This window comes from Euleptes europaea, chromosome 14 (assembly GCF_029931775.1).
Source record: "Euleptes europaea isolate rEulEur1 chromosome 14, rEulEur1.hap1, whole genome shotgun sequence".
NCBI classification, from domain to species: domain Eukaryota; kingdom Metazoa; phylum Chordata; class Lepidosauria; order Squamata; family Sphaerodactylidae; genus Euleptes; species Euleptes europaea.
The window spans coordinates 46,132,351-46,159,599 of record NC_079325.1 but is presented as its reverse complement, the minus strand read 5'-3'; the positions used below and the strand labels follow the sequence as shown (position 1 = coordinate 46,159,599).

Genomic DNA, 27,249 nt, shown 5'->3' with positions numbered 1-27,249 from the left:
GCCCTTGCTCCCTGCAGCTCAGCTGTTTGTCGGGGCTGGGAGCTTTGTGCGTGGGCGGCAAGCTCTGCTCAGAGATGCACATTAAGGGTAGGGGGGACCCTTTTTGGGGCCCATATCTGCCCCCCTGACCCAAACTTTACAAAGCTTGGGGGGTCTTGCAAGAAGGGTCCTTTGAAGCTCCACTGAACGTTTGGGACCTCTACCCCCAAAAATGCCCCCCGGAGCCGCGGAAAGGCATGATTGTGTTTTTAATGGTTATTTGGCCGAATTTTTTCCCGAACTTTGAATTTGTGCCGAATTGCACGGACCCGAAGCGGGGGAGTTCAGACTTCGGCATATCCCGAATCCAGACAGGCCGAATACGGCCGAATCCTAACTATACTAAAAAAAAATTTCAACAGCCCTACTCTGTTAGTCTTTTGCCATGAAAACCCCAAAAGGGATTGCCATAAGTTGGCTGCGACTTGAAGACAGATGGCCATCTGTCGGCATTGCTGATTCTGTGAACTTAGGCAGATCTTCTACTCCTTCTTCTTGATGTGAATGTGAAACCTCCCCTTGTCCACGTTGCTTGCCTGCTCATACTTATTTCTTGACAACTCCTCATTTCTTAAGAGCTTTTTTTCTTGCTAGGCTTGTAATGCTAACCCTTCTATGGTTATGCAAAGAAGATACATGAATCTACCATATTTGGAAAGGACCTGCCTGTATTTTTGCAGTTCTATTGATTCTCTACCATTCGTGCTTCTGGAATGCTGTTTTTATGAGGATCTGTGATCGAGATATATTATTCCTCTTGTAGCAGATCGGATGAGTAACTCTGTGTCTGAGCTCAAACCCTGTTTATTAAGTGACAGTGATCCTAAGGTTACATTGGCAGTGACACAATTTATCTCATACCCCTTAAACAATAGGCTTAGAATTCCGCTGCTCAAGATGTATGAATCAAGGAGCTTCTAAGGGAGAAAGGCAAGGAAGGGAAGGAAAACCTCCCCTTGCCAGGGAGTTCATTTGCATCACAAATGCCTTTTTTCCATTCTTGCTTTCTCTCTCCCCGTGAACGAGTGATTCTCAGAGGTGGTTAAGCCTCACATGTGAAATTGCCCCGATGGTTCTGATGCAGCTGTCTGGGGTGGAAGAATTGCTGGAGTCTTGGACTGTACACACCAGTGGTTCCCAAAGTGGGCATTACCACCCCCTGGGGGGCGGTGGGATTACCTAAGGTGGAACTAAGAGGCAAGGGGGCAGCAGGGGGCACTAGAGATGGACCCCTTCAACTGTTCGGTTCACTAATTTACAGTTGATCAAACTAGGGCACCATGCTGTCAAATTTGGTGGAAACTATCAGAATTTTTTTCCAGACTTTGAAGAGCTGGTACCACTGGATCAAGTCCATCCATTCTGTTGAATAAATGTCAACTAAAAAAGTTTTAATTTAATTTTGAACAGATGTGCAATTAATTGGTATTGTTTTGAAATTTTATTGTTGTTATCTTCTTTAGTGCATCATGCAAACCACTGTTTTGAATACTGCTTTTTATAGGATAGGGTAAGGGGTGCTGGGGTTGAGTTTGTTAAACCAAGGGGGCGGTGGCCCGAAAAGTTTGGGACCCACTGGTACACACAGAGATGCTGGCATCAGGGAGTGTCTTCACAGCCCATCGTCCTCAGGACAGGTCTTGTTCCTCAGCCCGCTCTCCGTCAGGCGTGACAAGGCCTCAATATGCTTGCCAGTCAGACCCTTTTGTTTTGCTCCTGCCCCGAAGTGTCCAAGGAAGCAGCCCTTCTCTCCCCGGGATTTATTCTGCCAATCCCATTGGGGGGATTGTCCCATATTACCTTAGTCGCCACAATGAGGGGGAGTGGAAACGGGGGGCGCACAATCGTGTGTGTGGATAGTGGAGTGGCATGCTCTCTAAAGTGCTTGAATGACAAAAAGAAATAACTCTCAGTCGCTCACCGGTTGGGTTGGGATTGTGGTCGTAATTGCAAATGGTGCTATTAATACAATGCTTATTTTGTATCATTTTTAATTTATATATATATTTAAATTTAAATATATATATATAAAAATAGAAAGCGCTTCGCAGTTACCCGGCTCCAAATGAAATTAACATTCTTCAGCATTTGCCCAGTCAACGGTTAGTTTGCACACATGAGTGGAGGCAATTAGCCAACAAGTGATTGAGCACCGTGACCGGGGAGAGGATGAGGCCCGGCTAGCAGCACCGAAGAAAGGGGAGGCGAGTCCAGTTCCTTCTCTAAACAGGCAGCCTCTCTCCTTAGGCAGAAATTGGCGTGTCGAGTGGAGAGAGGAGGGCACCTGATCCTCTTGAGGCATCTTGGCAGCAAGGTGCCAGATAGAGGGTGCCAGATAAAGGGTGGACAGCGGTCAAGGAGATACAGCACCTGGCAGGGGTGGGAGGGTGGGGGGAACATGAACAGAATAAAGTGGATCTGGGAACCTCACACTGGCAGTCCTGATCACGACCTAGCGGCTCTCAATTTACAAGGCGAGATTAACCGGCAAGTTTACACAATGATGTGCAGGGCCAGCCACAGCTTTCGGGAGATTATGGTTCTTCATCAAGCCAATGTACAATTTCCTGGTATCTGTAGTGAAAACCATTCCTGAGTTTGTGGGGGGTTGGGGGGGGGGAGGTGATTGGCAGCTCACTCCTGAGCTTGGTGGTGGCCAGGGATGGCATAGCCGAGGCACAACCGCCCCACCTCCAAAAAGGTCCCCTAGCCGCCAAAAGGCTAAAAAAAGCCTTTTTAAATGTAAACATTCAACAATGGGTCATACCCCCCTCCCCATAGACAACAGTGAGGCTGTGCCAGGAAAAAACCTGGAGCAGCAACACTGTTTCGGAGGGGGGTGATCCTGGGCTGGAAGGGGTTAGCAGGCAGCCTACCAGCAGCGCCCTGAGAACGCCTCCCAGGACGCCGGAGCAAGCACTTGCGGTGGCAGGACGCCGGCAGGAAACTGAGCCAGTGCCCACGGGCTGCACTGCCGCACCAGTCCTGGGATGCTGCTACAAATGGCACTACGCCAGCGTCCATGCCACTTTGCATGGTGCAAGTGGCACGGACACCGGCATAGGGGCTGGTCGCCTCCTGAGCCCGTCCGGCCCCCAGGCTCAGGAATGAGCTCCCAGTAGGGTTGCCAGGTCCCTCTTCACCACCGGTGGGAGGTTTTGGGGGCAGAGCCTGAGGAGGGTGGGGTTTGGGGAGGGGAGGGACTTCAATGCCATAGAGTCCAATTGCCCAAGTGGCCATTTTCTCCAGGTAAACTGATATCTATTGGCTGGAGATCAGTTGTAATAGCAGGCGATCTCCAGCTAGTACCTGGAGGTTGGCAACCCTAGCTCCCAGCCACTGCTCTCTTTTTTTGTAAATAAATTTAAATGTATACTGAGTTAAAGGAGGCGTTCTACTAGCATGGAAGCTGAGCTGTCCCCCCCCCCCTCCCGGGTTTTGATTTTAAAGAGCGCACAGCTGCTGCAGTGTGCAAAAACTAAACAAAGACTGCTTGGTTTGAAAATGGCCTTTTGTTTCAAAACTGCAACCTGTGCAAGACCTTTGCAATCCTGAGTTTCGATGTTTCAATGTGGGAAACTCCGCCTTGCTTGTAAGTCATACGCAGGACTCCTTCGTACACTGGACATGCTTCGAAAATGTATGTGCATTCTGACATTGTGCATGGAGGGGACGGGAGAACTGTAAAAATTCCAGAAATACTGTAGTCATTTGGGGAGGGGAAAGAGGGTTGTTCTAAAAACAACAACAACAGCAACCTCGAGATAAATGAGATCCTTGCAATAATTACTTTCTTATCAACCCTACATTTATTTTACTCCTTTTTACAACATACAGTGTTTATAACTTAGCTACCTTATGAATTTGTAGGGTTGCCAACTCTGCTGGTTAGGAAATTCCTAGAGATTTGGGGGTGGGACTTGGAGCGGGGGGGGGTTGGGGAGGGAATAATAGGGTCAGCAGGGTATAATAGGGTTGCCAACCTCCAGGTAGTAGCCGGAGATCTCCTGCTATTACAACTGATCTCCAGCCGATACGAGATCAGTTCACCTGGAGAAAATGGTCTCTTTGGCATTTGGACTCTGTGACATTGAAGTCCCTTCCCAAACCCCGCCCTCCTGAGGCTCCACCCCAAAAACCTCCCGCTGGTGGTGAAGAGGGACCTGGAAACCTGGAAACCCTAGGCTATAATGCCCTACAATTCATCCTCCAATACAGCCCTTTCTCGAGGGAAACTGATCGCTGTAGTCTGAAGATTAGTTATAATTCTGTGAGATCTCCAGGCCCCCCCTGGAGGTTGATAAGCCTAACTATTTAGCATTTTTATGACATTTAAAAGTGCAGGTGCTTTGGTTTTCCAGAAGCAAAATTACAAATTCACCCATTATTAGAAAGTTAGCTGCAAGCTACTGCAGTCTATGCTACTGTAGCACATGCATACCATCTGAAAGGTAGAAAAAAATAAGAGCTGAAAATAGAAACCAAAATTTGTAAGCAGACCAGTCTCAGATAGTCACAATAGGACCATCAGTATATTTGGACATTGCATTTTATAACACCGAAATAATTGATTTATTAAATAGTGTATTATCCCCACCCTCACCAGTGCTGTCCCAAATTTTCATTTGTTAGTGTGTTTACGTTGGAATAATTGGGAGGGGGAAACCCCAGAATTAGGGTTGCCAACAACCAGGTAGTAGCAGGAGATCTCCTGCTATTACAACTGATCTCCAGCCGACAGAGATAAGTTCACCTGGAGAAAATGGCTGCTTTGACAATTGGACTCTATGGCATTGAAGTCCCTCCCCTCCCCAAACCCTTCCCTTCTCAGCCTCCACCCCAAAAACCTCCTGCCGGTTGCAAAGAGGGACCTGGCAACCCTACCCGGGGTGAGATAATGAGGGGGGAAATACTACTTATTTTGGGGGACCTTCACATCTGTAGAGAATTATAGTCACCAGTGATTGTAGAGGCCATGGAATGATCTTCCCTAGGGTTATAAACCTAAAGGTAGTACCTGGAGTTCTCTGGGAATTACAACTGGTATCCCTTTAAGGTAAGGTTGCCATCCTCCAGGTACTGTAGAAAGTGCAGGATAGGCTAGTAATAATAAACAACCAACAACACAATGGTGTAACAAGGTGTATATAGTGCACAAATTAACATATAAGTGTGACAGACACAAAACTATATACAAAACTATTTCCTAGTCCAAAAAGGTACAAAAATCTGGTTTCAGAGTAATGCAGAAAGGTATTCTTCATGTAGAAGTTGCTAGGAAGACGATCGTTTCTGTTTCTTAATCAGTTCCATTTCTATACATGAAAAAATACTTATATATAATATGATTTAAAAAATCTATCAAATAACAACATAGAATATGAATGTTACTTACAGTTAAAGTTCCTATATATGCACATACAAGTATCCAAATTCAATCCAGTCTCTCATGGAGATGAGGAAACCAACTGTGTGAAATATATCAATTTTAAGGTTGCAATACAGGATACAACATTGTCAATACACAGTTTTACAGACGGTTTTAACAATTTGACTATTCCCAATGGGATAACACAAGTAACTGCCCAAGCTGCAAGGTGTGTAGCGTTAAATCAGCCACAGGTGGCGTATGCGGTCACGTGGTTCTTAAAGGGACATGATCTAAATGAAACACGATAAGTCATTGTCTAAATTCAAACCGTGTGGTTCTAGAGATTGGAAAAAATGAATGAAATAAGCTTCTTTTTACCTAAGTAGATGTTCATTATTTCTTTTGTCAAATGGTTTACCTTTTAGACGCCAAAGAACAAAAAAATGGAGTTCGTTCTCATTATGGCGTGCTTTAAGGAAATGTTCCACAACGGGGGCTGTGCAGATACCCGCCCGTAATCTGGATTTATGTTCCAGAATTCTGGTTTTCATTGGGCGTATACTGGATCCAATATAATTTTTTTGGCAAGGGCAAATTAAACAATAGACACAAAACATAGTATTGCAATTAGAAAAATCTCTGAGTCAAAAAACAAAATCACAATCAAGCCGTTTGAATTCTTTGATCTCAAGAGCCAAATTGCAGGCTAAACATTTGTGATAATGTCCCTTGACGTTACTATGTGCATCAGTGTCAGTTAGTATATCAGTGTGTACTAATTTATCACAGATAGATGTTGTTCTGTTATATACTATTTTCGGGATCTGTTGGCAACTGGGGATGTTGGAAAGTAGGTGCCAGTGACTTCGTATAATAGCCGTGATATGATTAGAAAGATTATTAAAACGAAAGGCAAAGGTAAGTGGACGATTGTCTGTATGTTGTGTAGCATTATCACAATAAAGGAATTCTTTTCTATCTCTGATGTCAGTTTTATTTTTCGCCTTTTGCATGGTTGAGAAGGGATAGCCTCTGTCCCTCAATGATGACATTAAACCTTGTGCTCCTTTACCTTTGGTAATAGTGCAGTGGTGTTCATTTTGGTTGCTCATCCTCCAGGTACTAGCTGGAGATCTCCTGCTATTACAACTGATCTCCAGCTGATGGAGATCAATTCACCTGGAGACAATGGCTGCTTTGGCAATTGGACTGCATGACATTGAAGTCCCGCCCCTCCCCAAACCTCACCCTCCTCAGGCTCCTCCCCAAATACCTCCTGCCGGTGGCAAAGAGGGACCTGGCAACCGTACTTGAAGGTTGTCCATCCAAATACTTGCCAGGCTTGGCTCTGCTTAGTTTCTGAGATCTGAGGAGATCAGGCTAGCCTGAGGCTGTCCAGGTCAGGGCAGTGTACAGCATCAGATAACAATAATACTTATGTCTGCCATTTACATACACAACCGTTTCCAACAATAATCAGTAGGGCAGTAATTAATATACTTTGATTTGTTTAATGATATATATTATTAAATAGTTGAGCATTTACAATGTTACAGAGTTGAGACTGCATGAAAGAGTGTTTCTCTTCAAATGTTATACTTTATTTTGTTTATTGCAGAATGCTTTTCTACCTCCTGTTTCTATTCTTTCTCCTCCTTCTCAGATGGCAAAAAATAAGGGATGTGCTAAGATAGCATATGGTGCAGCAGTTTGCAACTCTAAAGTACTCGGTATATATGAAATTTTTCTTACACAAAATCAAGAGAGGTATACTTTTAAATTTCATAAATATGCCCAATAGTACAATTTTGTGGGCTAAGTTATCAATTATGCCTTTTAAATGGTTCAAGCAATCAAATAAGTGTAGGTTTTATAGGAAAGTAAGTACTGCATATAAGTCATTTTCCCCCTAAACCACAACACCCCCTCCCAACTTTTCTCTCTCTATGGCTTCCAAACCTTTTAAAAAATTATATCACAATGGTAGGGTTGCCAACCTTCAGGTACTAGCTGGCAATCTTCTGCTATTACAACTGATCTCCAGCTGATAGAGATCAGTTCATCTGGAGAAAATGGCCGCTTTGGCAATTGGACTCTATAGCATTGAAGTCCCTCCCCTCCCCAAACCCCACCCTCCTCAGGCTCCACCTCAAAAATCTCCTGCCAGTGGTGAAGAGGGACCTGCCAAGTAAGGTTGCCAACCTCCAGGTACTAGCTGGAGATCTCCTGCTATTACAACCGATCTCCAGCCGACAGAGATCAGTTCCCCTGGAGAAAATGGCCGCTTGGGCAATTGGACTCTATGGCATTGAAGTCTCTGACCTCCCCAAACCCCACCCTCCTCAGGCTCCACCCCAAAAACCTCCCACTGGTTGTGAAGAGGGACCAGGCAACCCTACTGGCAGCCTTAGGTCCCAACCATATGGAGCTTTGAAGGTCAAGACTAGCATTTTGAATTGTGCCCAGAAATCACTTGGAAGCCAGTGGTAGGTGGGCCAAGACTGGAGTGATTTGGTCCCTTTGACCCACTTTTCCCTCTTGGCATTCCACTTCCGTTTAGGGCTACAGAGTGCGCCTCATTTGCTTGCTTTTGGAGATAATGAAATAAGCAATCTGATGCTGCCACGTTAATTCTTGCTTCTGCTCTTTGTTTTTAGGATGATGCGGGGGTTTGAATATTGTATCTCTTTTATTTTTGTAAGCCATTTGGAATGGCAGAAATGTGTTATAACTGAGTTCAAATAAACAGGGTACCAGAAGGCGTGCTGCGAGACTATTGTTTTATTTTATTTTATTTTTGCTTCAGTAGACAGCTGCCCTTCTGGAGTTAAAGGAAATAAAATGGTTTATATGTAGAGGTAAAAATGTAGTTTCAGAGGGTAGCTGTGTTGGTCTGTAGTAGAAGAGCTAAATTAAAGTCTAGCAGCACCATAGAGACCAACAGGTTTTTCAGGGTATGAGCACCCTTTGTCAGATTGTGAGTCTGGCAAATACATGCTTGGCGTTTGTGTTTCTTATGGGCGCACTTAAAGAGCTAAGGTAGCATCCCTCTACGTCGAGCAAATATCTGGTGAGGATTCTGGGTTTGCTGCTTTGTACTGCGCAAAATAAGCCTTTACAGGAGAGTAGGGAGGCCAAAAGACATTTCAGGACCCAGATATGAACAGAGCTGGTCCATTAGGTTGATTTAATTTAAAAGAAGGAGGAGGAGTTGGTTTTTATTTGCTGATTTTTCTCTACTACTGAAGGGAGAATCAGACCGGTTTACAATCACCTTCCCTTCCCCACCCCACAACTGACATCCCGTGAGGTAGGTGGGGTTGAGAGAGCTCTAAGAGAGCTGTGACTAGCCCAAGGTCACCCAGCTGGCTTCCTGTGTAGGAGTGGGGAAACCAACCTGGTTCACCAGATTAGAGTCCGCCGCTCATGCGGAGGAGTGTGGAATCAAACCCGGTTCTCCAGATTAAAGTCCACCACTTCAAACCACTCCACTATGCTGGATACTTAACCGCTCTTAACCACTCCACCATTGCTCAATTAAAATGTTGATACATTCAGAAGGAACCCCTGATTAATTGTCCAATAGATCTCTTTCTTTAAAACAAGAAGGAATCTTAAAGACTAATACATCTATTGTGATAGAAGCTACCATGGGTAGGGTTGCCAACTCCGGGTTGGGAAATTCCTGGAGATATGGGGGTAGAAACGGGAGAGCGGGGTTTGTGGGCAGGAGGGACTTTGGTCAGGCATAATGCCATGGAGTCTAATCTCCAAAGCAGCCATTTTTTCTCAGGGGAACTGATCTCTGTAGTCTGGAGTTCTCCAAACCTCACCTGGAGTGTGGTAATGCTATCCATGGGCTAGAGCCCACTTCGTTAAATGCATGATGTGCATCCTTAGTTGACAGGTATCTCTGTCTGTCTGTTTATCACAAGAAATCAGCAACTGTGACAAAGATGCTTAAATCATCTGTAGAAAAAAATACTTTAATTTTTGAAGGCCATGGCCTCTCTGATGTAGAGATCTTGCTAAGAGTGCTACCATTAGAAAGAGCTTATAGAAAGATCTTATAGACTTAATTAGAAAGATCTTATAGACTTAAAACTCTACTACCACATGACTTTACTTTAGAGGACAACAAGCAGGGACTTGGGGGAGGGAAAGTGGGGACAATTAAAAAAGACTTCACCTGCTGGCAGAAAATGAAGAGGGGGTTGATGGCGTGAGGAAGCTCAACCCGAGAACAGAGTATGCACGCTCTGAGACTCCGGAATGAGCCAGGATGAACGGTTTAATTCGGGCCAGAAGAGGAATGGGAAAAGCCGGGTTCATTTTGCGTCGAAACAGCATTGAGCTTCTAAAGAATGAGATATCATGCATACTGAAAAATTTTATCCTTGCGGGGAATAAAGGAGGTTAGAGTGACCATGTATAAAACACCTGTAATGGTTGGGCTGGTTCATAAGGGATTAGGCAGTCCTTCAGGTATGTTGGTCCCAAACCATATAGAGCTTTGAAGGACAAGACCAGCATGTTGAATGCTACCCAGAAACAAACTGAAAGCTAGTGTAGATAGGCCAAGATTGGAGTGATATGGTCTCTATATCCCACTTCAGTCAACAGCCTATCTATGACAAAGGAACCAGCACCAATTCCTACACCCTCAGATCACATTCCTTCTGCCCAGAACAAAATACCAGATCACAAATATGACCTACACAAATGTGTAGGACCAATTATTACCTGAGACAGGCCCATAGAGGCCTCAGCCACTTCTAACAAAACTGTCTCGGTATGATTGTTGAAGGTCCCACAGGACAACCAGTCTAGGGGTCCTCAACACTGCCCCTGAGACCAGCTCTGTTAGCTCAGATAGGGAGACTGCTAGGCATTGGGGTGAGAGGTACACTGTGAAGACAGAAGAACCATTTGTTCTTGACATCAGTTTATTCTTCATTTTGTATGTTAAATTTTGCTTTTGCAATTTCCAGAGGCCTAGCCACCTTTCTCAGCTAACAAGCCATACCTGCACCTTGTTACCCTAGGAGATAGCATCTCAAGGTCAGTGGTGCATACCAGCTTAATTGATTCTGTCAGCAATGCTGATTCTATGACCTTAAGCAGATGATGAGAGGCATGGCATCTTGGCCATCTGGGCATGGGGTAGGGGTCACTGGGGTTGTGTGGTGGGAGGTAGTTGTGAATTTCCTGCATTGTGCAGGGGGTTGGATTAAATGACCCCGGTGGTCCCTTCCAACTCTATGATTCTAAGTATCTATAGCAATACAGGCAGCTATGTAACAGCTTAGTAAGTATATTTAGTCAGCAATTACTTTGTTATTTTCTATGCCAGTGTGCCTTAAGGCTGTGTAACTGTATTTTAATGATTTTTTGAACCTTTTAATTTTCAATAAAGCCTTTAGCTTTTTAAAGGTGGTTTGAGTTTACTGACCTGGCTTGGTTTCTCTACAAACAAGGCTTTAGCACGGCAGGGGCTCAGTCTTGACATATACTAACAGAATCCCAATTCGGTCTCTCCCAGTATTAGGTACACAGACTCAAAACCAGTAATGTCTTGGATGGGGCACCATGTTAGGTGGATAGGATCCATATAACCTGGAAGGGGTACCATGTTAGGGGGACAGACTCCTTATAACCTGGATGGGGCACTGTGTTAGGGGAACAGGATCCTTATAACCTGGATGGGGCACCATGTTTGGGGGATAGGATCCATATAACCTGGATGGGGCACTGTGTTAGGGGGACAGGGTCCTTATAACCTGGATGGGGCACCATGTTAGGGTAAAAGAAATGTCTGCTGTGTGATATTTCCATGTCAGGATCATTTTTTTGTGGGTTTGCTGTCCCATTACTGTGCATTGTTTAGCCTGAACAATCCCTGGGGGAGGCGATGAAAAAAAAAACATTCCTAGTTCTTAATGTCTATTGACGTTTCCCCAATAATAGCTAATTGTTAGTAGATACTCCCATAATGGCTCTGTTCAATTCCCCATCAAAGATGGGGGAAGGTGACCCTTTCCCAGCTGAAGGGAAGCCCAGGTGTCTGCTGTAAGCCAAGAAACAGCAGTTTGCAATTTGGAAGGGGTGGGGTGGGAGCTGTGAATTGGCTGAAGGTGAATCCCATGTGGGTGATAAGATGACAGATCTGCTGTCTCATGTGAGTGTTTCTTTGCTGCCATCCCTGAGCTACTTGTGCATTTGCAAATATAGCAAATATTGCAGGGAAGCCATCAATCTCTAGCATGGTGACATCCCAGAGGAGCCGATCCAGCTAGCCCTGGGATTACTTTCAAAGCCAGTGTGGTGTAGTGGTGAAGAGCGATGGTCTGGAGCGGTGGACTCTGATCTGCAGAACCGGGTTTGATTCCCCACTCCTCCACATGAGTGGCGAACAATAACCTGGTGAACTGGATTTGTTTTCCCACTCCTATACACCAAGCCAGCTGGGTGACCTTGGGCAAGTCACATTCTCTCAGCCTCACCTACCTCACAGGGTGTCTGTTGTGGGGAGGGGAAGGGATGGTGATTGTAAGCCGGTTTGATTCTTTCTTAAGTGGTAGAGAAAGTCAGCATATAAAAACCAACTTTTCTTCTTTAGAGGAAGTGGGAAGCAGGTTACATGTATATCAGGTAAGAACAGAGACCTTTCACAACAGTGGGAAGATGCGATCACACACTCTTCTTAGATATGTGAGGCAAATTTAACACCTGCAGTTTAATCACTTTAAATGCAAGTAATTACCAATATGTGGGTGGCAGCTGCTGCCCTAAGAGAGGCATTTCGCCTTCTCTAGCACAACAGGAGGGAACACCTCTTCTGAGTTGGTATCTGGCATTACAGTGGAGTGCATCGTCAACAGAGTTTTTCCCCTCCTTTAGGAGCCATTACTCATATGCAAACTTAGCCATATTTAATTAAGTAAAATCATACCACTAGTAAACTTAAATTTCTTTAATGGAGTCACAACCCTCAGTAATTAAAAAAATAATAATCAGGCCTGGAGGAAGAACCAATTCACGAGCTTCTTTTTCCCTCCTAGCAAGATACTTCTCTGGAACTTTAAGTAAATTTATCTGCAGGTGAGGTGTGTGTATTTATTTTATTCAACGTATACCCCGCCCTTTCCCAACCATGTCGGGCTCAGTGCAGCTTCCAACAGTTAGTATATACAGCACAATATAATTAAAACCTAAGTTAAAATAATTACAAAAAATGCTAAACTATGCTTCAGATGACTATCCAACAAGGGAAGCTGCTGATCAGAATAGAAAGTTCTCACACATTCCAAAATACAAGGAACTCTTCACCATGCTGGTCAAGCAATAGACCCAGAATTATGTATCTGTACCCATATGCATATCAGAGATTTCATACTGATCTGCTTGAAAAGACATGGAGGATATTTGAGATGGCAAAGTCAAGGATTGGCCATTCACTGAAACAAACCTAGTATCTTCCTTGCAAAGCAGATGCAGCTTTACAATGCCAGTATCTAACTAGAAGAAACTATGTTCCTATGATGGGCTATATTTATTTTCTGCTACCGAAGTCAGTGGTAGCCTTTCCCTTTTACAGAGTTGCAGGCAAAAGACCCTCAACAATACGTACCTCTCTTTTCCTCTCCAGCTATATCTCTCAGTAGGGAGAGATTGCCTTGACCTGGATAGGACAGACTAGCCCAATGTCATCCGATCTCAGAAGCTCAGCAGGGTTAGCTCTAGTTAGTACTTGGTTGAGAGACTACCAAGGAAGTCCCAGGTCAATGTATGGCAAAGTACCTCTTTTCAGCTCTTGCCTAGAAAACCCTACAGCAAGGGTCCCCAGTCTTTTTGATGCAGGCACATCTGGAATTGTGATATGGCACGGTGGACACAGCAGCAAAATGGCTGCAGCAGGAGGTAGGGCCAGCCACAAAACGATTGTCCCAGCTTAATTTAAGTAACACAGAGCAGATTCTTGTGCTGTGGTGGCAGCTGCTGCCAAAGCAACATTTTAAAAAAAAAATCTGCGTGACCAATCAGATCTCCAATAGTCAGTCAGGAGCCTTGCTGGGCAAAGCCATACCTGGCCCCACCTGCTTCCTAAAATTCTTGGTGGGCACAAGAAAAGGTGAGTGATAGAGTGATAAAGTTTATTGTCTGTGGCTGAAGGTCATCACAATCCACCATACAAGACATTAAAATAACATAAAAGTATCATAAAATAACATTAAAATAACTTTAAAACAGTCTGACCCACAAAAACTAGTATTTAAATATGTTAAGTTCCCTGATTAAAAACAGCTTTAGCTCGGATTTTCTTAGCTGCTAAAGCAAAGAGTGACACTTTGTAGGAAACATCAGGATTGGTGTCTTGATAGGAGAAAGAGCAGCTTCTCTGGATCTGGAGAAAGACTTAGGCCTTTTAGAAATGCTCCGAGAAATTTAAGTCTGGGCTCTGTATAAAGAGGACAGAATAAGGTGTAATGAGTTAGGTCTTCTGGAGCGGCCCCACAAATATATAGGCGAGAGGCCCATGGTGTTCAGGAGTAACGTCCAGCTATCCAAGCCATTGACATGGTTTGAAACCAGAGGGAGGTAAAAGCTATTCTGAGGTTATGGAAGGGGATACTGACCAGGTATGGAGCTCTGACAATGCTCCCTTTTAAACTGTTTAAACCATGGTGAGAATTTGGACTGGGAGATGGATTGCCTGTCTGATTCAGCATCACATTTGAACAGCCAATCCCACATGTTGAATCCTGCTATGGGGACAGCCTGGGTGTCATCTGATATGGAGTAGCAATGTGGGATGTTGTTATCGAAAAAAGTATCAGCGGTCACCATGGCACCCACAGGCAGCATGTTGGGGACCCTTCCCCCACAGGGTCCCCACAGGTCAGATGTGGCTTGACAGCAAATAACAAAAAGGGGGAGGGGTCTTGTGGCTTTGCCGTACCTCCAATTGTATCCTTCTAGATAGTTGCTTAAATAAAAGCATTGCACCCCTTACTTACTTCACCCCTTACTTACTTACCTTTCTCCCTAATTCTTAGTTGCTTTTTATGTTATCTAGAGAGAGGGTGGCCATTGTCCTATTCTCCCCTATTCTCTCCAGGATCAGAGGAGCATGCCTATTATATTAGGTGGTGTGGAACACAGGCAGGATGGTGCTGCTGCAGTCGTCTTGTCTGTGGGCTTCCTAGAGGCACCTGGTTGGCCACTGTGTGAACAGACTGCTGGACTTGATGGACCTTGGGCTGATCCATCAGGGAATTTCTTATGTTCTTATCTTCCTTAGTCTGGGCAGAGAAGAAAAAGAAGAAGAGTTCGTTTTTCATATGCTGACACCCAGTGAGGTAGAACTGTGACTAGCCCAAGGTCACCCAGCTGGCTTTATGTGTAGGAGTGTGGAAACCAACCCGGTTCAACAGATTAGAGTCTGCCACTCATGTGGAGGAGTGGGGAATCAAACCCGGTTCTACAGATTCCGGTTCCACCGTTCCAAACCACCACGCCCGCGCTGCACTCATGGCATCCCAACCCCTCCTACGCTGAAGACGGGTCTCTTGTCAGCAGCTCCACACTTTGCACTTGCGTCGTGGGTTCCAGGCTTGACGAAAAACTAAGGAGATGCCCCCCTCCCCTTCCAGTTTGTTAAACTGCGGCAAAGTTGTGATGGTATCAGAGTTTTCTCCTGCCTGGTGCCTGATAAGGACTGCGGTTGGCACGGTGCCTGGAACAACAAGGATGGTGGGGAGAAGCATTCAGGGAAAGGAGACATCTCATGAATATGTGAAGGAGAAAAAGTGCATTTGTTCTTTTTCCCTGCATCAATGACAAAGAATATTTCTGCTCTTATCCCCCAACCTTTTCCCTCCAAACGTGCATATATGTGTGTGTGTGTGTGTGTGTGTGCGCGCGTGCAATTGGTGTGTTACGTTATTTGTGTGTTACATGTTTAGTGTTGCACATGTTTCTGCCTTGATAATCATAGACATTTTGAGAATTAAGCTGATAAAGTATCACTGGGTTTGAAAATAAGGCATTTTGGAGCTCTTAATGCAGGTTGTGATACATTATTTGTGTAGAGTTACTCCCCAATCCCGGGCTCTCTTTTCGTGGAAGTGGTCTCTTTTTAAATCGGATGCCAGCTCAGCCTGGGAGCCGGCGAAAGAGACGGGAGAGGGTCCCCCGAGAGAACATTATCCTGCCTTGTTTATAATCCAATCCAATTGGCTTATCTAAGAACTGACTGGAGACCAAAATCACTTCCCAAAGCTATCAGTATCTCGCAGGTTGCTACGATACACAATCAAGTTTGGTTATTTTTATTATTGCTTTGCTGCCTTATGTGCATCTAACAATATTACAGCATGCCTTAGAAATCTACCTGTTCTTTTCTTCAACAAGGGAAGTGCCAATATCTCAGTCATGCTCCAGGGGGAAGATGGACTCTCTGATTCTTCAGTGCTGCTTACAATTTGCACTTCTGTACAGTCCTGCCAAAGAAGAAGAGTTGGTTTTTTATATGCCAACTTTCTCTACCACTTAAGGGAGAATCAAACCGGCTTACAATCACCTTCTCTTCCCCTCCCCACAACAGACACCCTGTGAGGTAGGTGAAGCTGCGGGAGCGCTAAGAGCTGTGACTTGCCCAAGGTCACCCAGCTGGCTTCATGTGGAGGAGTGGAGAAACCAACCTGGTTCACCAAATTAGCAACCACCGCTCATGTGGAGGGGTGGGGAATCAAACCCGGTTCTCCAGATCAGAGTCCACTGCTCCAAACCACCTCTCTTAACGGCTACACCATGCTGGCTCTCCTGGGAGGTGTATTGGCTTGCAAGACACGTGTAAAGCAGTGGCTTCTATGTTCTTATCCAGAAAGACCTAGAGGAGATGCTTGGTTGAGGATGGTGGGTTTATCTGAACACTTAGTGGGATGCTTGCAGAACGTTATACTTTCTAGAGGGTGCTGCTGTGGATCTGGCACAGGTCCTTAGTTATCCACGTACCTCTCACCAGGTCTGCTGTGCATGCTGTATCTGGGCCACCATGCCTCTCGACAAAATTTCTTCTAATCTTAAGGAACCTCTGGATAACAATAACCCTAGATATCCACCCATGCCCTGTCTGAATAGGTTTGGAGTCTGGAGGTGCCCTTAGGCCTGGCTTTGCACTTAGATAAACAGATAATGGTACCTATGAACACACACTGCCATACTGTGATAGTCCATTGGTCTATCAAAGCCAATACTGGCAGCTCTGACTGGCAGTGGCTGAGGCGGAGGCCTTTCACATCACCTACTACCTGAACCCTTTTACAGGAGATTCCGGGGACTGAACCGGAGACTTTCTGCATGCAAAGCAGATGCTCTACCATTGGATCATGGCTCCTTCCCTGAGTATCTTCTCTTTGTGGCAAATGCCCAGGTGTATCTTTTGATCCGTTACATTTCTGTCTGTCCCTTTTGGAGATATGAGATCTGTCTACCCTTGCTACAGTGACATCTAGGACTGACTAATGTGCTACTTTGCTTCAGAAAAGCCCCCCCTTGCTTCTGAAGGGGTTTTTCCAGAAGATTCATATGTATTTATTTAGATATTTATACCCAGTTTTTCTCCCCAGTGGGGACCCAAAGCAGCTTCACAAAGATAGGGAGAATGATGCTATCTTTGTTTTATTCTTACAACCACTACCCTGTGAAGTAGCTTCGGCTGAAAGCGTGACTGGCTCAAAGTCACCTAGTGAGTTTCATGGTGGAATAAGGATTTGTTCCTAGGTTTCTCAGACCTTAGGCCAGCACTCTGGTCTGACTTCTGCTGAGGATCAAACACACACACCCCAATCAGTTGATACTATGCAAGCAGTTGAGGAACTGTTCTAACTGTCAGAAAGTTCTTCCTAATGTTTAGTCGGAAACTCTTGAGATTTAATTTCAATCCATTGGTTCTGGTCCGACGTTCTGGGGCAACAGAAAACAACTACGCGCCATCCTCAATATCAAAGCTTCTTAAACTGTGGGTCACAACCTCATAGGGGGTCACATAACTGAATGTGGGGGTCACGAAACAAGCACGTCCATCTCAGTATGCAAATTTGCTTTCGTCTTTAATAAATGGTAAAAATATATGTATACTAAAGAATTGTTTTAAAATATATTTCTTTATGATTTATTATCAGTAAATGTTTAATTTGTATACCTATTTTATATACCCGGGGTCGCGTAAAAATTTCTCGGACAAAAAGTGGTCACAAGTGGGGGGGAAATTAAGAAGCCCTGCTCTATATGATAGCCCTTCAAGTACTTGAAGATGGTTATCATATCACCTCTCAGTTGTCTCCTCTCCGAGCTCCTTCAACCTTTCCTCATAGGACTTGGTCTCCAGACCCCTCAGTTGCCCTTCGTTATTTTCAGTACTCCCCTCTTTGGTAGGGTTGCCAGGTGCCTCTTCCCAACCGTTGGGAGGTTTTTGGGGCGGAGCCTGAGGAGGGCAGGGTTTGGGGAGAGGAGGGACTTAAATGCCATAGAGTCCAATTGCCAAAGTGGCCATTTTCTCCAGGTGAACTGATCTCTTTGGCTGGAGATCAGTTGTAATAGCAGGAGATATCCATCTAGTACCTGGTAGCTGGCAACCCTACTCTTTGGGCCCAAACTCCTGTTGTAGGCCTTTCCTCAGTCCTGGCTGTGCTTCTTTTGTCAGACCGAGCTAGATTTCATAGGAAATAAAATGGGCAGGAGAGGCGACTGCCTGACGATCAGTCTTCCTGCTCAGAGCCCTCAGCTCCTGCCTTCTGCATACTATCTCCCTCCCAGAGCTGAGTCTGCCAGCGCTGATAAGCCTTGGATGGATACTGGAGCTCTTTCAGAACTTCTCGTTGGGAAATTTAAGATGCATTATCTCAGGCGCCAATAGAGCCTTCAAAGGCAAAGTAAATCAGTAGCATGTCCAGTAACCTGATGCTATTAGAGGCATCTTATGGCTCCTGCTGCCCATGATGGGAGTGTGAAATTATATGCCTTGCCTGCCGTTGCATCAAAGGCCTGCAAAGATAGACCTGCAGAATGAGGGTCTCCTCTTTTGCATTCTAATGCTTCCTCTCAGTGTTTTCTGTTTTCCTCCTCTCCAATCTTTAGGCTGACTTTTCCACCTTTCCTTGCCCTGTAAAGCCAGTTGTTCTTCTGCACGGGTGTTTCATGGGAACTCCTGCCCACCAGCAAAGGGGGAATAAACAACAGCACAAGTTCAGACCTTGAACAGATCGAAGTCTCTCCCTGCATCGAGGACTGGCTTTTTCCATCCTGGCATTCCAGCAGGAAGCCTGACTTCAGTTTGCACATTCGCCTTTCCGCACAACCACCCCTGTGCTCTCTCTTAAAACCAGACTCTGCGTCATGCTGGTCTGAGAATTAAAAATGGTCGGCTGCAGCCTTGCCAGACACCAAGCTCCCTGGGTGGCCAAATGTCTCCAAGTACAATTCCTATCCCATGCAGCTCTAGGCCAAGACAGGCAGGGTTAATGCACTGGGTTTGTTAATCCTCCCCAGGCCCGCCTTGGCCTCTTAACTGAGGCAATATCTTGAATGAGTTTAGCCAGCCCACTTCCCTAGAGAACATTTTCCCATGGTGCAGAATAGCTATGTGGGCCAATTAGAAATGGTAGATGGAATTCATGTTGGAGATGTTGGGACTAGAAAGCTAGATGTTTCTAAAAGAGCACACAGAAGATGGAGGCTTGACAGCTGTCCGTCATGAATGTTGGGTATTGTACACAGCTGCATGGGAGGCTGGTTCTTTGGGGGGGGGATGGTTTGTGGTGCTGGCATTGCTCGCGGTCTTAGCATGTGGGTGGGATTTCAGGCGCGAAAGAAGCCTTGAACAGGAAAGAAGCTTTATTACTAGAGATTAAACTAGAGCACATACATGGGAAATAGCCATCATAGTAAGAAAATGCAGAACTCAGGAAATAAAAGGAAAGTGTATATTTAACTGAGCTACATCATGCTAAGTTACCTTCAGATTAGGGTTGCCAAATGCCAGGTGGTGGCGGGCAAACCCTCGCCAATCCACCTGACTTCTTGTCGACCAGCTGAGGGACGGCGGGCAACGCATGCACGCATTCCTGCCCGCAGTAATACGTAACTTCTGGTTTACACCCGGAAGCGCCACATCGCAACGGGCCTTTTACCACTCAAACTCCAAGTTTGAGTGGCAAAGTCTCCTTGCGATGCGGCACTTCCAGGTGTAAACCGGAAGTGACGTGATTGCATTGGCGCAGCCGTGCGCACAATCTTTCCGTTACTCCGCCCCAAAAACTTCCCGCTGGAGGAGAGGGGGGACCTGGCAACCCTACTTCAGATGGAGTAAACACATTCCCCTGGTCATGGCATAGAACCCAGAACAAAAGAAGAGTTCTCCTTTTAACACATCTGCCTGCTTAGGTGAACCCCCCTCCCACTCCAGAGTTAGGAATCCTGCACCTCGTGGGAGATGCTCGGCTCTCTGCCAATGGAGTCTCCCGGCACGTAGCCCTCATCTCTCTCCCTGATCGAATGTTATGATGCCCATCCACCAGATCCCCTTTGGCTGGTTAGGCCCAAATGGCCGAACCACAGTTCCTGTTTTCCTGACTCTCCCCGTTTGGGGAAATAAACAGTTTGCCATGGGTTCAGGAGCCCCAGTCATAACTAAGACAACTATGGATTTGTGTGTGTAGAGCTATACGAATGAGGAGGAGGAGGAGGAGTTGGTTTTTATATGCCGCCTTTCTCTCCCACTTAAGGAAGAATCAAACTGGCTTACAATCACCTTCCCTCCCCCTCCTCACAACAGACAGCCTGTGAGGTAGGTGGGGCTGAGAGAGCTGTGACTAGACCAAGATCACCATCTGGCTTCATGTGTACAAGTGGGGAAACAAATCCAGTTCACCAGATTGGCCTCTTGTGGAGGAGTGGGGAATCTACCGGTACCCTGGTTCTCCAGATCAGACTCCACCACTCCAAACCATCACTTTTAACCACTACGCCACACTGGCTCCCCAGCTTATATAAACCTCATATGCTTGTTTTGGGTTCTTGGCTTTCTGTGAAGACCAGCGTAGGTGTTATAATGGAAGCATCTGGGCACCATGCTTTTTTGTAACTCTGGTTTTGCTGCCCACCCACTGCACAAGGAGACACAGTAGGTTGACCTCTGTTGTTCCAAGCAAGGCAACTCTGCAGGTACATGTTTGTCCTTGTCTTTAGCGCTGTGCTGCTGCCAGGCTAGGTAACAGGGCTCCGTTTTCGGGAGCGGGTGAGCCCCTTTGATAAAGGATGCACAACGTTCTGTTGCCACGTGTCCTTCTAACCCGCTCGTCCTTTGTCTCCCCCTTAACTTTGTAGCTGCAGAGGTGACCCAAGAAACGGTCGAATCCTTGATGCAGAAGTTCAAGGAGAGCTTTCGTACCAACACGCCTATCGAGATCGGTCAACTCCAGCCCGCACTGCGCAGCTCATCCGTTGGAAGGCGGAAACGTCGGAACCGACCTCGAGGTAATTTTCCACTTTGGAAGGCCTCCCTATCCTTTTCCAGGTATTGTAAACAGTGTAGGAACTGGGGCCATGAATATGAGCTATTGATGTGATGTTTTTACCTCTTGGTTGCTGCGAGAGACCCAATAAACCCAAAAACAATATAGTGCCTTTTAGTGTTCAAAGTGCTTTACATAGATTTTTGCAGTAGTCTGGCAACTCTGAGGTAGCCTAGTTTGATGTTGATTCCTCGTACCCCGCTCTCCTGTTTGTCCACTGAGTTACAGCTCAAGGATGGGCTTTCTGGACAATAAGAACATAAGAATGGCCCTGCTGGATCAGACTAAGGCCCATCAAAGTCCAGCAGTCTGTTCACACAGTGGCCAACCAGGTGCCTCTAGGAAGCCCACAAACAAGATGACTGCAGCAGCATTATCCTGCCTGTGTTCCATAGCACCTAATGTAATGCTCATGTTCCTCTGATACTTGAGAGAATAGGTACAGATCATGACTAGTATTCCTTTTGACTAGTAGACATGGATAGCCCTCTCCTCCATGAACATTTCCACTCCCCTCTTCAAGCCTTCCAAGTTGGCAGCCATCACCGCATCCTGTGGCAGGGAGTTCCACAATCTAACTCTGCACTGTGTGAAGAAAGACTTCCTTTGATCTGTTTTGAATCTCTCACCATTCAGCTTCAGCAGATGACCCCGAGTTCTAGTATTATGAGAGAGGGAGAAAAGCTTCTCCCTGTCCACTCTCTCCATACCATGCATAATTTTATACACCTCTATCATGTCTCCCCTTAGCCACCTTCTTTCCAAGCTAAACAGCCCCAAGCATTTTAACTGCTCCTCATAGGGCAGTTGATCTGGTCCCCTGATCATTTTGGTTGTTCTTTTTCTGCACTTTGGTTGCTCTTTTCTGCAATGGCAATGTGTCCATTATTCCCCTGTATCCAAGTGCTGTACTTTTTCAATATGTGGACAAAATCACTACTGCGTGGGGCTTCCTGCTTTGGCAAGCATGGGGTGGGGTGACTGCATTCAATATGGCTAGACTTTTCGAGGCCTCTGTTTTGGGAGCCATTGCTGTCTGGTCGCCAGAGGCAGCCAGCAAACTTCCAGAGCTGAAGATGGGCTCAGTGTTTACAGTAATCGTAAGCATTTGTTCTCACAGATTTTCTGATTGAGTGATATTCAGTACTGATAATGGTTTTCTGCACCATCGAGTGTGCTGAAAAGTGGAGTTCTGTGCTGCTTTGGCAAGTGTAGATGCTTCACCGGGAATTGTACATTGCCTCAATGAACATGAGTAAGGTTTCATTCACAAGAAGTGCTGTGGAACACAGGCAGGATGCTGCTGCAGTTGTCTTGTTTGTGGGCTTCCAAGAGGCACCTGGTTTGTCATCATGTGAACAGGCTACTAGGCCTGATGGACATGTTCATGGAGGATAGGACTATCCATAGCTACTAGTCAAAATGGATACCAGTCATGATGCATACCTATTCTCTCTAGGATCAAAGAAGCATTCCTATTATATTAGGTGCTGTGGAACACAGGCAGGATGGTGCTGCTGCAGTCGTCTTGTTTGTGGGCTTCCTAGAGGCACCTGGTTGGCCACTGTGTGAACAGACTGCTGGACTTGATGGGCCTGGGTCTGATCCAGCAGGGCTTTTCTTATATACTTGTCTTCTTAACCCCTCCCCTTCCCCTAGTGCACCCCTTGCTCTGTTTTCACCTCCCTGTATTTCACAGCAGCCAGTTCTGGTGCATGCAATATGTGAAAAAGGATCTTTTCCTCTTTGTAGAAATCCCTGATTCAACCAAAGACTGTTGCCTGATCTCGTGTTGTACCCTTACTAATCAATGTTGCCATGAACCCAGAAGCTGCCCAATGTCAAAAAAGACATTTCATGGTTTAGCAGCATCTTCCCATCACTTCTCCTGGGGTTTCTCCTGGTAAACAATGGCGGTCTTACGTAGCAGTTTCCTGAATCACATTTCTCCGTGACATTTGTATTCCATTCCAGGGATATTGGTTCTGCATTGACATGCTTACTTTGTAGGAAAAATCCTATATTAAAGATAATATCTAATTCTGGTTAGAATTATTATGTAACTACAAAGTTTAATCAGAGACGAAAATGCTTAGATAAAATAATACCTTCAATAATTCCTTTTGAAAATATATAAGTTGGTAGTAATTACTGATGGATAGGTGGGTCATGGAAACAAAGCAAAGGTAAAGCATAGATATTATGCTTGGAGTGTTATCATAAAAGGCAGTTAGCAATAGCAGTATTTTAGACTTTTATATTATAAGATAGAACTCATAATGAAATCATATGTTTTAAGTGCACCCTGGCAAATAGTGTTTTGGCATCTTGTATTGTATTGTACTGTGTTGTGATGTGTGGCGTATATTATGGTGCTGTGTTTAGTTTGTACTCTATCTTTTTAAGAATAAAACTTTGATTAAGACATGCTTACTTTGCACGGAAAGCACCGGAAACTCTAAGGGGGACATGTTTACTTTCTTGCGTCGTCGAGTTAGGGGGAGTTCTTGGATCTCTAGTGTTTCTGGGGGTAGTGGGGGCATCTTAAGTGCCTTGGGGAAGTGGGGGGATAACAGCAGGTGACAGTAATTCCTCCCTCTCCCCCCACAGCTGGTCTCATGGCTGTTCGCTTGCCCAGTTGTGGTCCTGAAGGAGCACAACTCTAAAATATTCCATACGTGTGCCAACTTCAGCTTGGCATGGTTTGGCCGGACTTGCGTTTTCCGTGCCGGTTATTGGAAGCTGGAGGGAAGCGAAACCTTTCGATTCCTTCTCTGTTTACTGTTGGTTTTTTGTTTTTCATTTATTTATGAGCCTGAAATGTGATCTTTTTTTAAAAAATTCTGTGTACGTTTTCCTGTACTACAGGCCTGAAGAACACTTCTTTTATTGCTATTATTATTATTATGATAGCGCGGGCCATAAATTATTCACTTAGTGAGGAGAAAATGTTCCTTCTCTTTAACTGCTGTAAATGATTTAGTTCCTTCTGCTGTCTCTGCTTATTCAAGCCGATGTTTGCTGCGGCAATGAGATGGGGAAGGAGAGGGCCAGGAAAGGCTCAGACGGGCCCAGGCATTGTTTTGCCTCTGCCCTGCCCTCCCCTCCCCGTCTGATTTCTTCGGGATTTAAAATCCTTTGAAAAGGATGCCCCCCCTCCCAGTACACAGAGGTCTGTTCATGCACACATGACTGACTGACTATGGCCAGGTTGCATTGCTGTTTCTTGCGAGCATCCTCTTGGAGAACCAGCATGGTGTGATGGTTAAGAGTGGCAGACTCTAATCTGGAGAACCAGGTTCACGTGAAGCTGCCAGGGGAGGGTCCGTGGCTCAGTGGTAGAGCATCTGCGTGGCACACAGAAGGTCCCAGGTTCAATCCCTGGCATCTCCAGTTCAAGTGACTAAGCAAGTAGGTGGTGTGAAAGACCTTTGCCTGAGACCCTGGAGAGCCGCTGCCAGTCTGAGTAGTCTATACTGACTTTGATGGACCAAGGGTCTGATTCAGTATAAAGAAACTTCATGTGTTCCATGTGATGCTGAATCAGACCCTTGGTCCATCAAAGTCAGTATTGTCTACTCAGACTGGCAGCGGCTCTCCAGGGTCTCAGGTAGAGGTCTTTCACATCACCTACTTGCCTAGTCCTTTTAACTGGAGATGTCGGGGATTGAACCTGGGACCTTCTGCATGCCAAGCAGAGGCTCTACCATTGAGCCACAGCCCCTCCCAAAATTCCCCACTCCTCCACATGAAGTCTGCTGGGTGACCTTGGGCCAGTCACAGTTCTCTCCAAAGTCTCTCAGCCCCACCTACCTAATAAGGTACCTGTTGTGGGGGGGGAAGGTGATTGTAAGCCACTTTGAGACTCCTTACGGTAGAGAAAAGGGGTACAAAAACCAAATATTCTTCTTCTTCTTCTTCCATCTGTCCCTATTACTTTTATAGAAATTCGCTCCTAACCATGCAGAATCCATGCTTGCGATGAGAAACTGGGGAACTGGTTTGCCACAGGAGGTCAGCTCTGTTTTGAGCATCCGGGGTCAAGTTGGGCATTTCAAATTGGCAGTTTTCTTTTTTTTATCATGCCCGGCCATGTATCCCTGACTGCTGCTGTGTTTCATTTCAGCCTTTCTCCTCCATTTGTTCCCCAGCCCCTCTCCCCCTTGGAATGTTCTTTTTTTCACGGCTCATGGTTAATTGCCCCTCTGGTGTGATAGCAATCGGTACTCTATTGAACATTAAGGTTAAATGATGATATCACAAGTTAGTATGTTTGCGTTTTGCATCCAATTGAAAACACAAATCCTTTGGCTCATTAATCCTTCACAAACTCATTTTTCCCCACTCTTCCTAAATGAAATTGTCCGTTTGGGATGCGTTTATTTCCTCCTAATCGCCTCATGACAGTTATGCTGATGGAGTTTGCATCCAACTTTGTTACCGGGTAGAGCCCCGTGGCGCAGAGTGGAAAGCTGCAGTACTGCAGTCCAAGCTCTGCTCACGACCTGAGTTCGATCCCGACGGAAGTTGGTTTCAGGTAGCCGGCTCAAGGTTGACTCAGCCTGCCATCCTTCCGAGGTCGGTAAAATGAGAACCCATCTTGCTGGGGATAAAGGGAAGATGACTGGGGAAGGCACTGGCAAACCACCCCATAAACAAAGTCTGCCTAGTAAACATCGGGATGTGACATCACCCCATGGGTCAGGAATGACCCGGTGCTTGCACAGGGGACCTTTACCTTTTTTTACTGACAACCTGCCTTTGAAGGATGTGTGTGCACGCATGCAATATCATCATCATCATCATCATCATCATCATCATCATCATTATTATACAGTTGAACTTAATTAATGCTGAACCTTCTCAGAATCTTACAGTTGGATTGCTCTTCTAGCAGAAATCCATGGGTGGGGAGGCAAAAGGGAATCACCTCCTTTTATTTAGAGAGAAGCAGTGAAGAGCTCAGAGCAGCCAGGCTGTGGAAAGAACTCCGAAAAGACCTTTCCGCAAATAAACTTCACTGTTGTTTTTTTGTTCCATCTGATGTTGAATGGTTTCATACAGCTGTGGGAAAAGTTTATGTTGCCCGCTAAAGAAGATCTTTTTAAAAAATCAAATCAAAATAGCAGCAAGAAAGAAAAAGGGGAAATCCCTGCTATTTTACAAGCTGCCTGATTTGGTTTTCCTTGACGTTTTTCCTGCGAGCTCCCAAGCACTTTTACAGAGTATAAAATTCATAATAAATGTAGGTGAGAGGATGATAAGAGGCACAAGGGTCTGAGAAAGCTGCTACTGAATGCTTGCGGTAGATGCCTGCAAGTAGCTAAATTGCTGACTGTTGCTCCGTCTGTGGGGGTGATGATGAAGTTTTTCTGGTGCAAAATGAGAAGAGTTATTCATAGGGTTGCCAGCTCCGGGTGGGAAAAACTTGGGGTTTTTTGGGACGGAGCCTGAGGAGGCGGGGTTTGAGGAGGGGAGGGACTTCTATGCCATAGAGTCCAATTGCCAAAGCAGCCATTTTCTCCGGGGGATCTGATCTCATTCAGCTGGAGAGCAGTTGTAATAGCGGGAGATCTCCAGGTAGTACCTGGGAGAAAATACGATGCTTCAGGGTCAGAAGTTTCTTTACACCATGAGCATGAAAGTATGTTTTCTGCATGGCTCAGGTGAGCGTAGGATTGCCAGCTCCAAGTTAGGAAATACCTGGAGATTTTAGGGGCGGAGCATGAGGAGGGCGGGGTTTGAGGAGGGGAGGGACTTCTATGCCATAGAGTCCAATTGCGAAAGCAGCCATTTTCTCCAGGGGATCTGATCTCAATCGGCTGGAGATCAGTTGTAATAGCGGGAGATCTCCAGCTAGTACCTGGAGGTTGGCAACCATAGTTATTAAGGAGGGGCTTATACTAATTGGGTTAGTTAGTTTTTTTCCATTCTGTGACGTAGCCTTGGTTCAAGCAGATTGCTCTGCATAGCAGGTCTGCCTTATATCTAGGGTTGCCAGGTCTCTCTTTGCCACTGGTGGGAGGTTTTTGGGGTGGAGCCTGAGGAGGGTGGGGTTTGGGAGGGGAGGGACTTAAATGCCATAGAGTCCAGTTGCCAAAGCGGCCATTTTCTCCAGGTGAACTGATCAGTATCGGCTGGAGATCAGGTGTAATAGCAGGAGATCTCCTGCCACCGCCTGGAGGTTGGCAACCCTACTCAAGCCCTACAGCAGGGTTCCCCAACCTATTTGAGCCTGTGGGCACATTTGGAATTCTGACACAG

The 27,249-nt window shown here is 45.6% G+C and overlaps 1 protein-coding gene across 1 annotated transcript in view; it reads left to right on the top strand.

The window, feature by feature from the left end:
* ASTN2 (astrotactin 2) overlaps positions 1–27,249 on the top strand; it is a 783,945-nt gene that overhangs the window by 268,319 nt on the left and 488,377 nt on the right. The window contains exon 5 of the mRNA XM_056860152.1: positions 20,798–20,947. Within this exon, the coding sequence (XP_056716130.1) occupies positions 20,798–20,947 (150 nt within the window). The remainder of the gene's footprint in view (positions 1–20,797; positions 20,948–27,249) is intronic.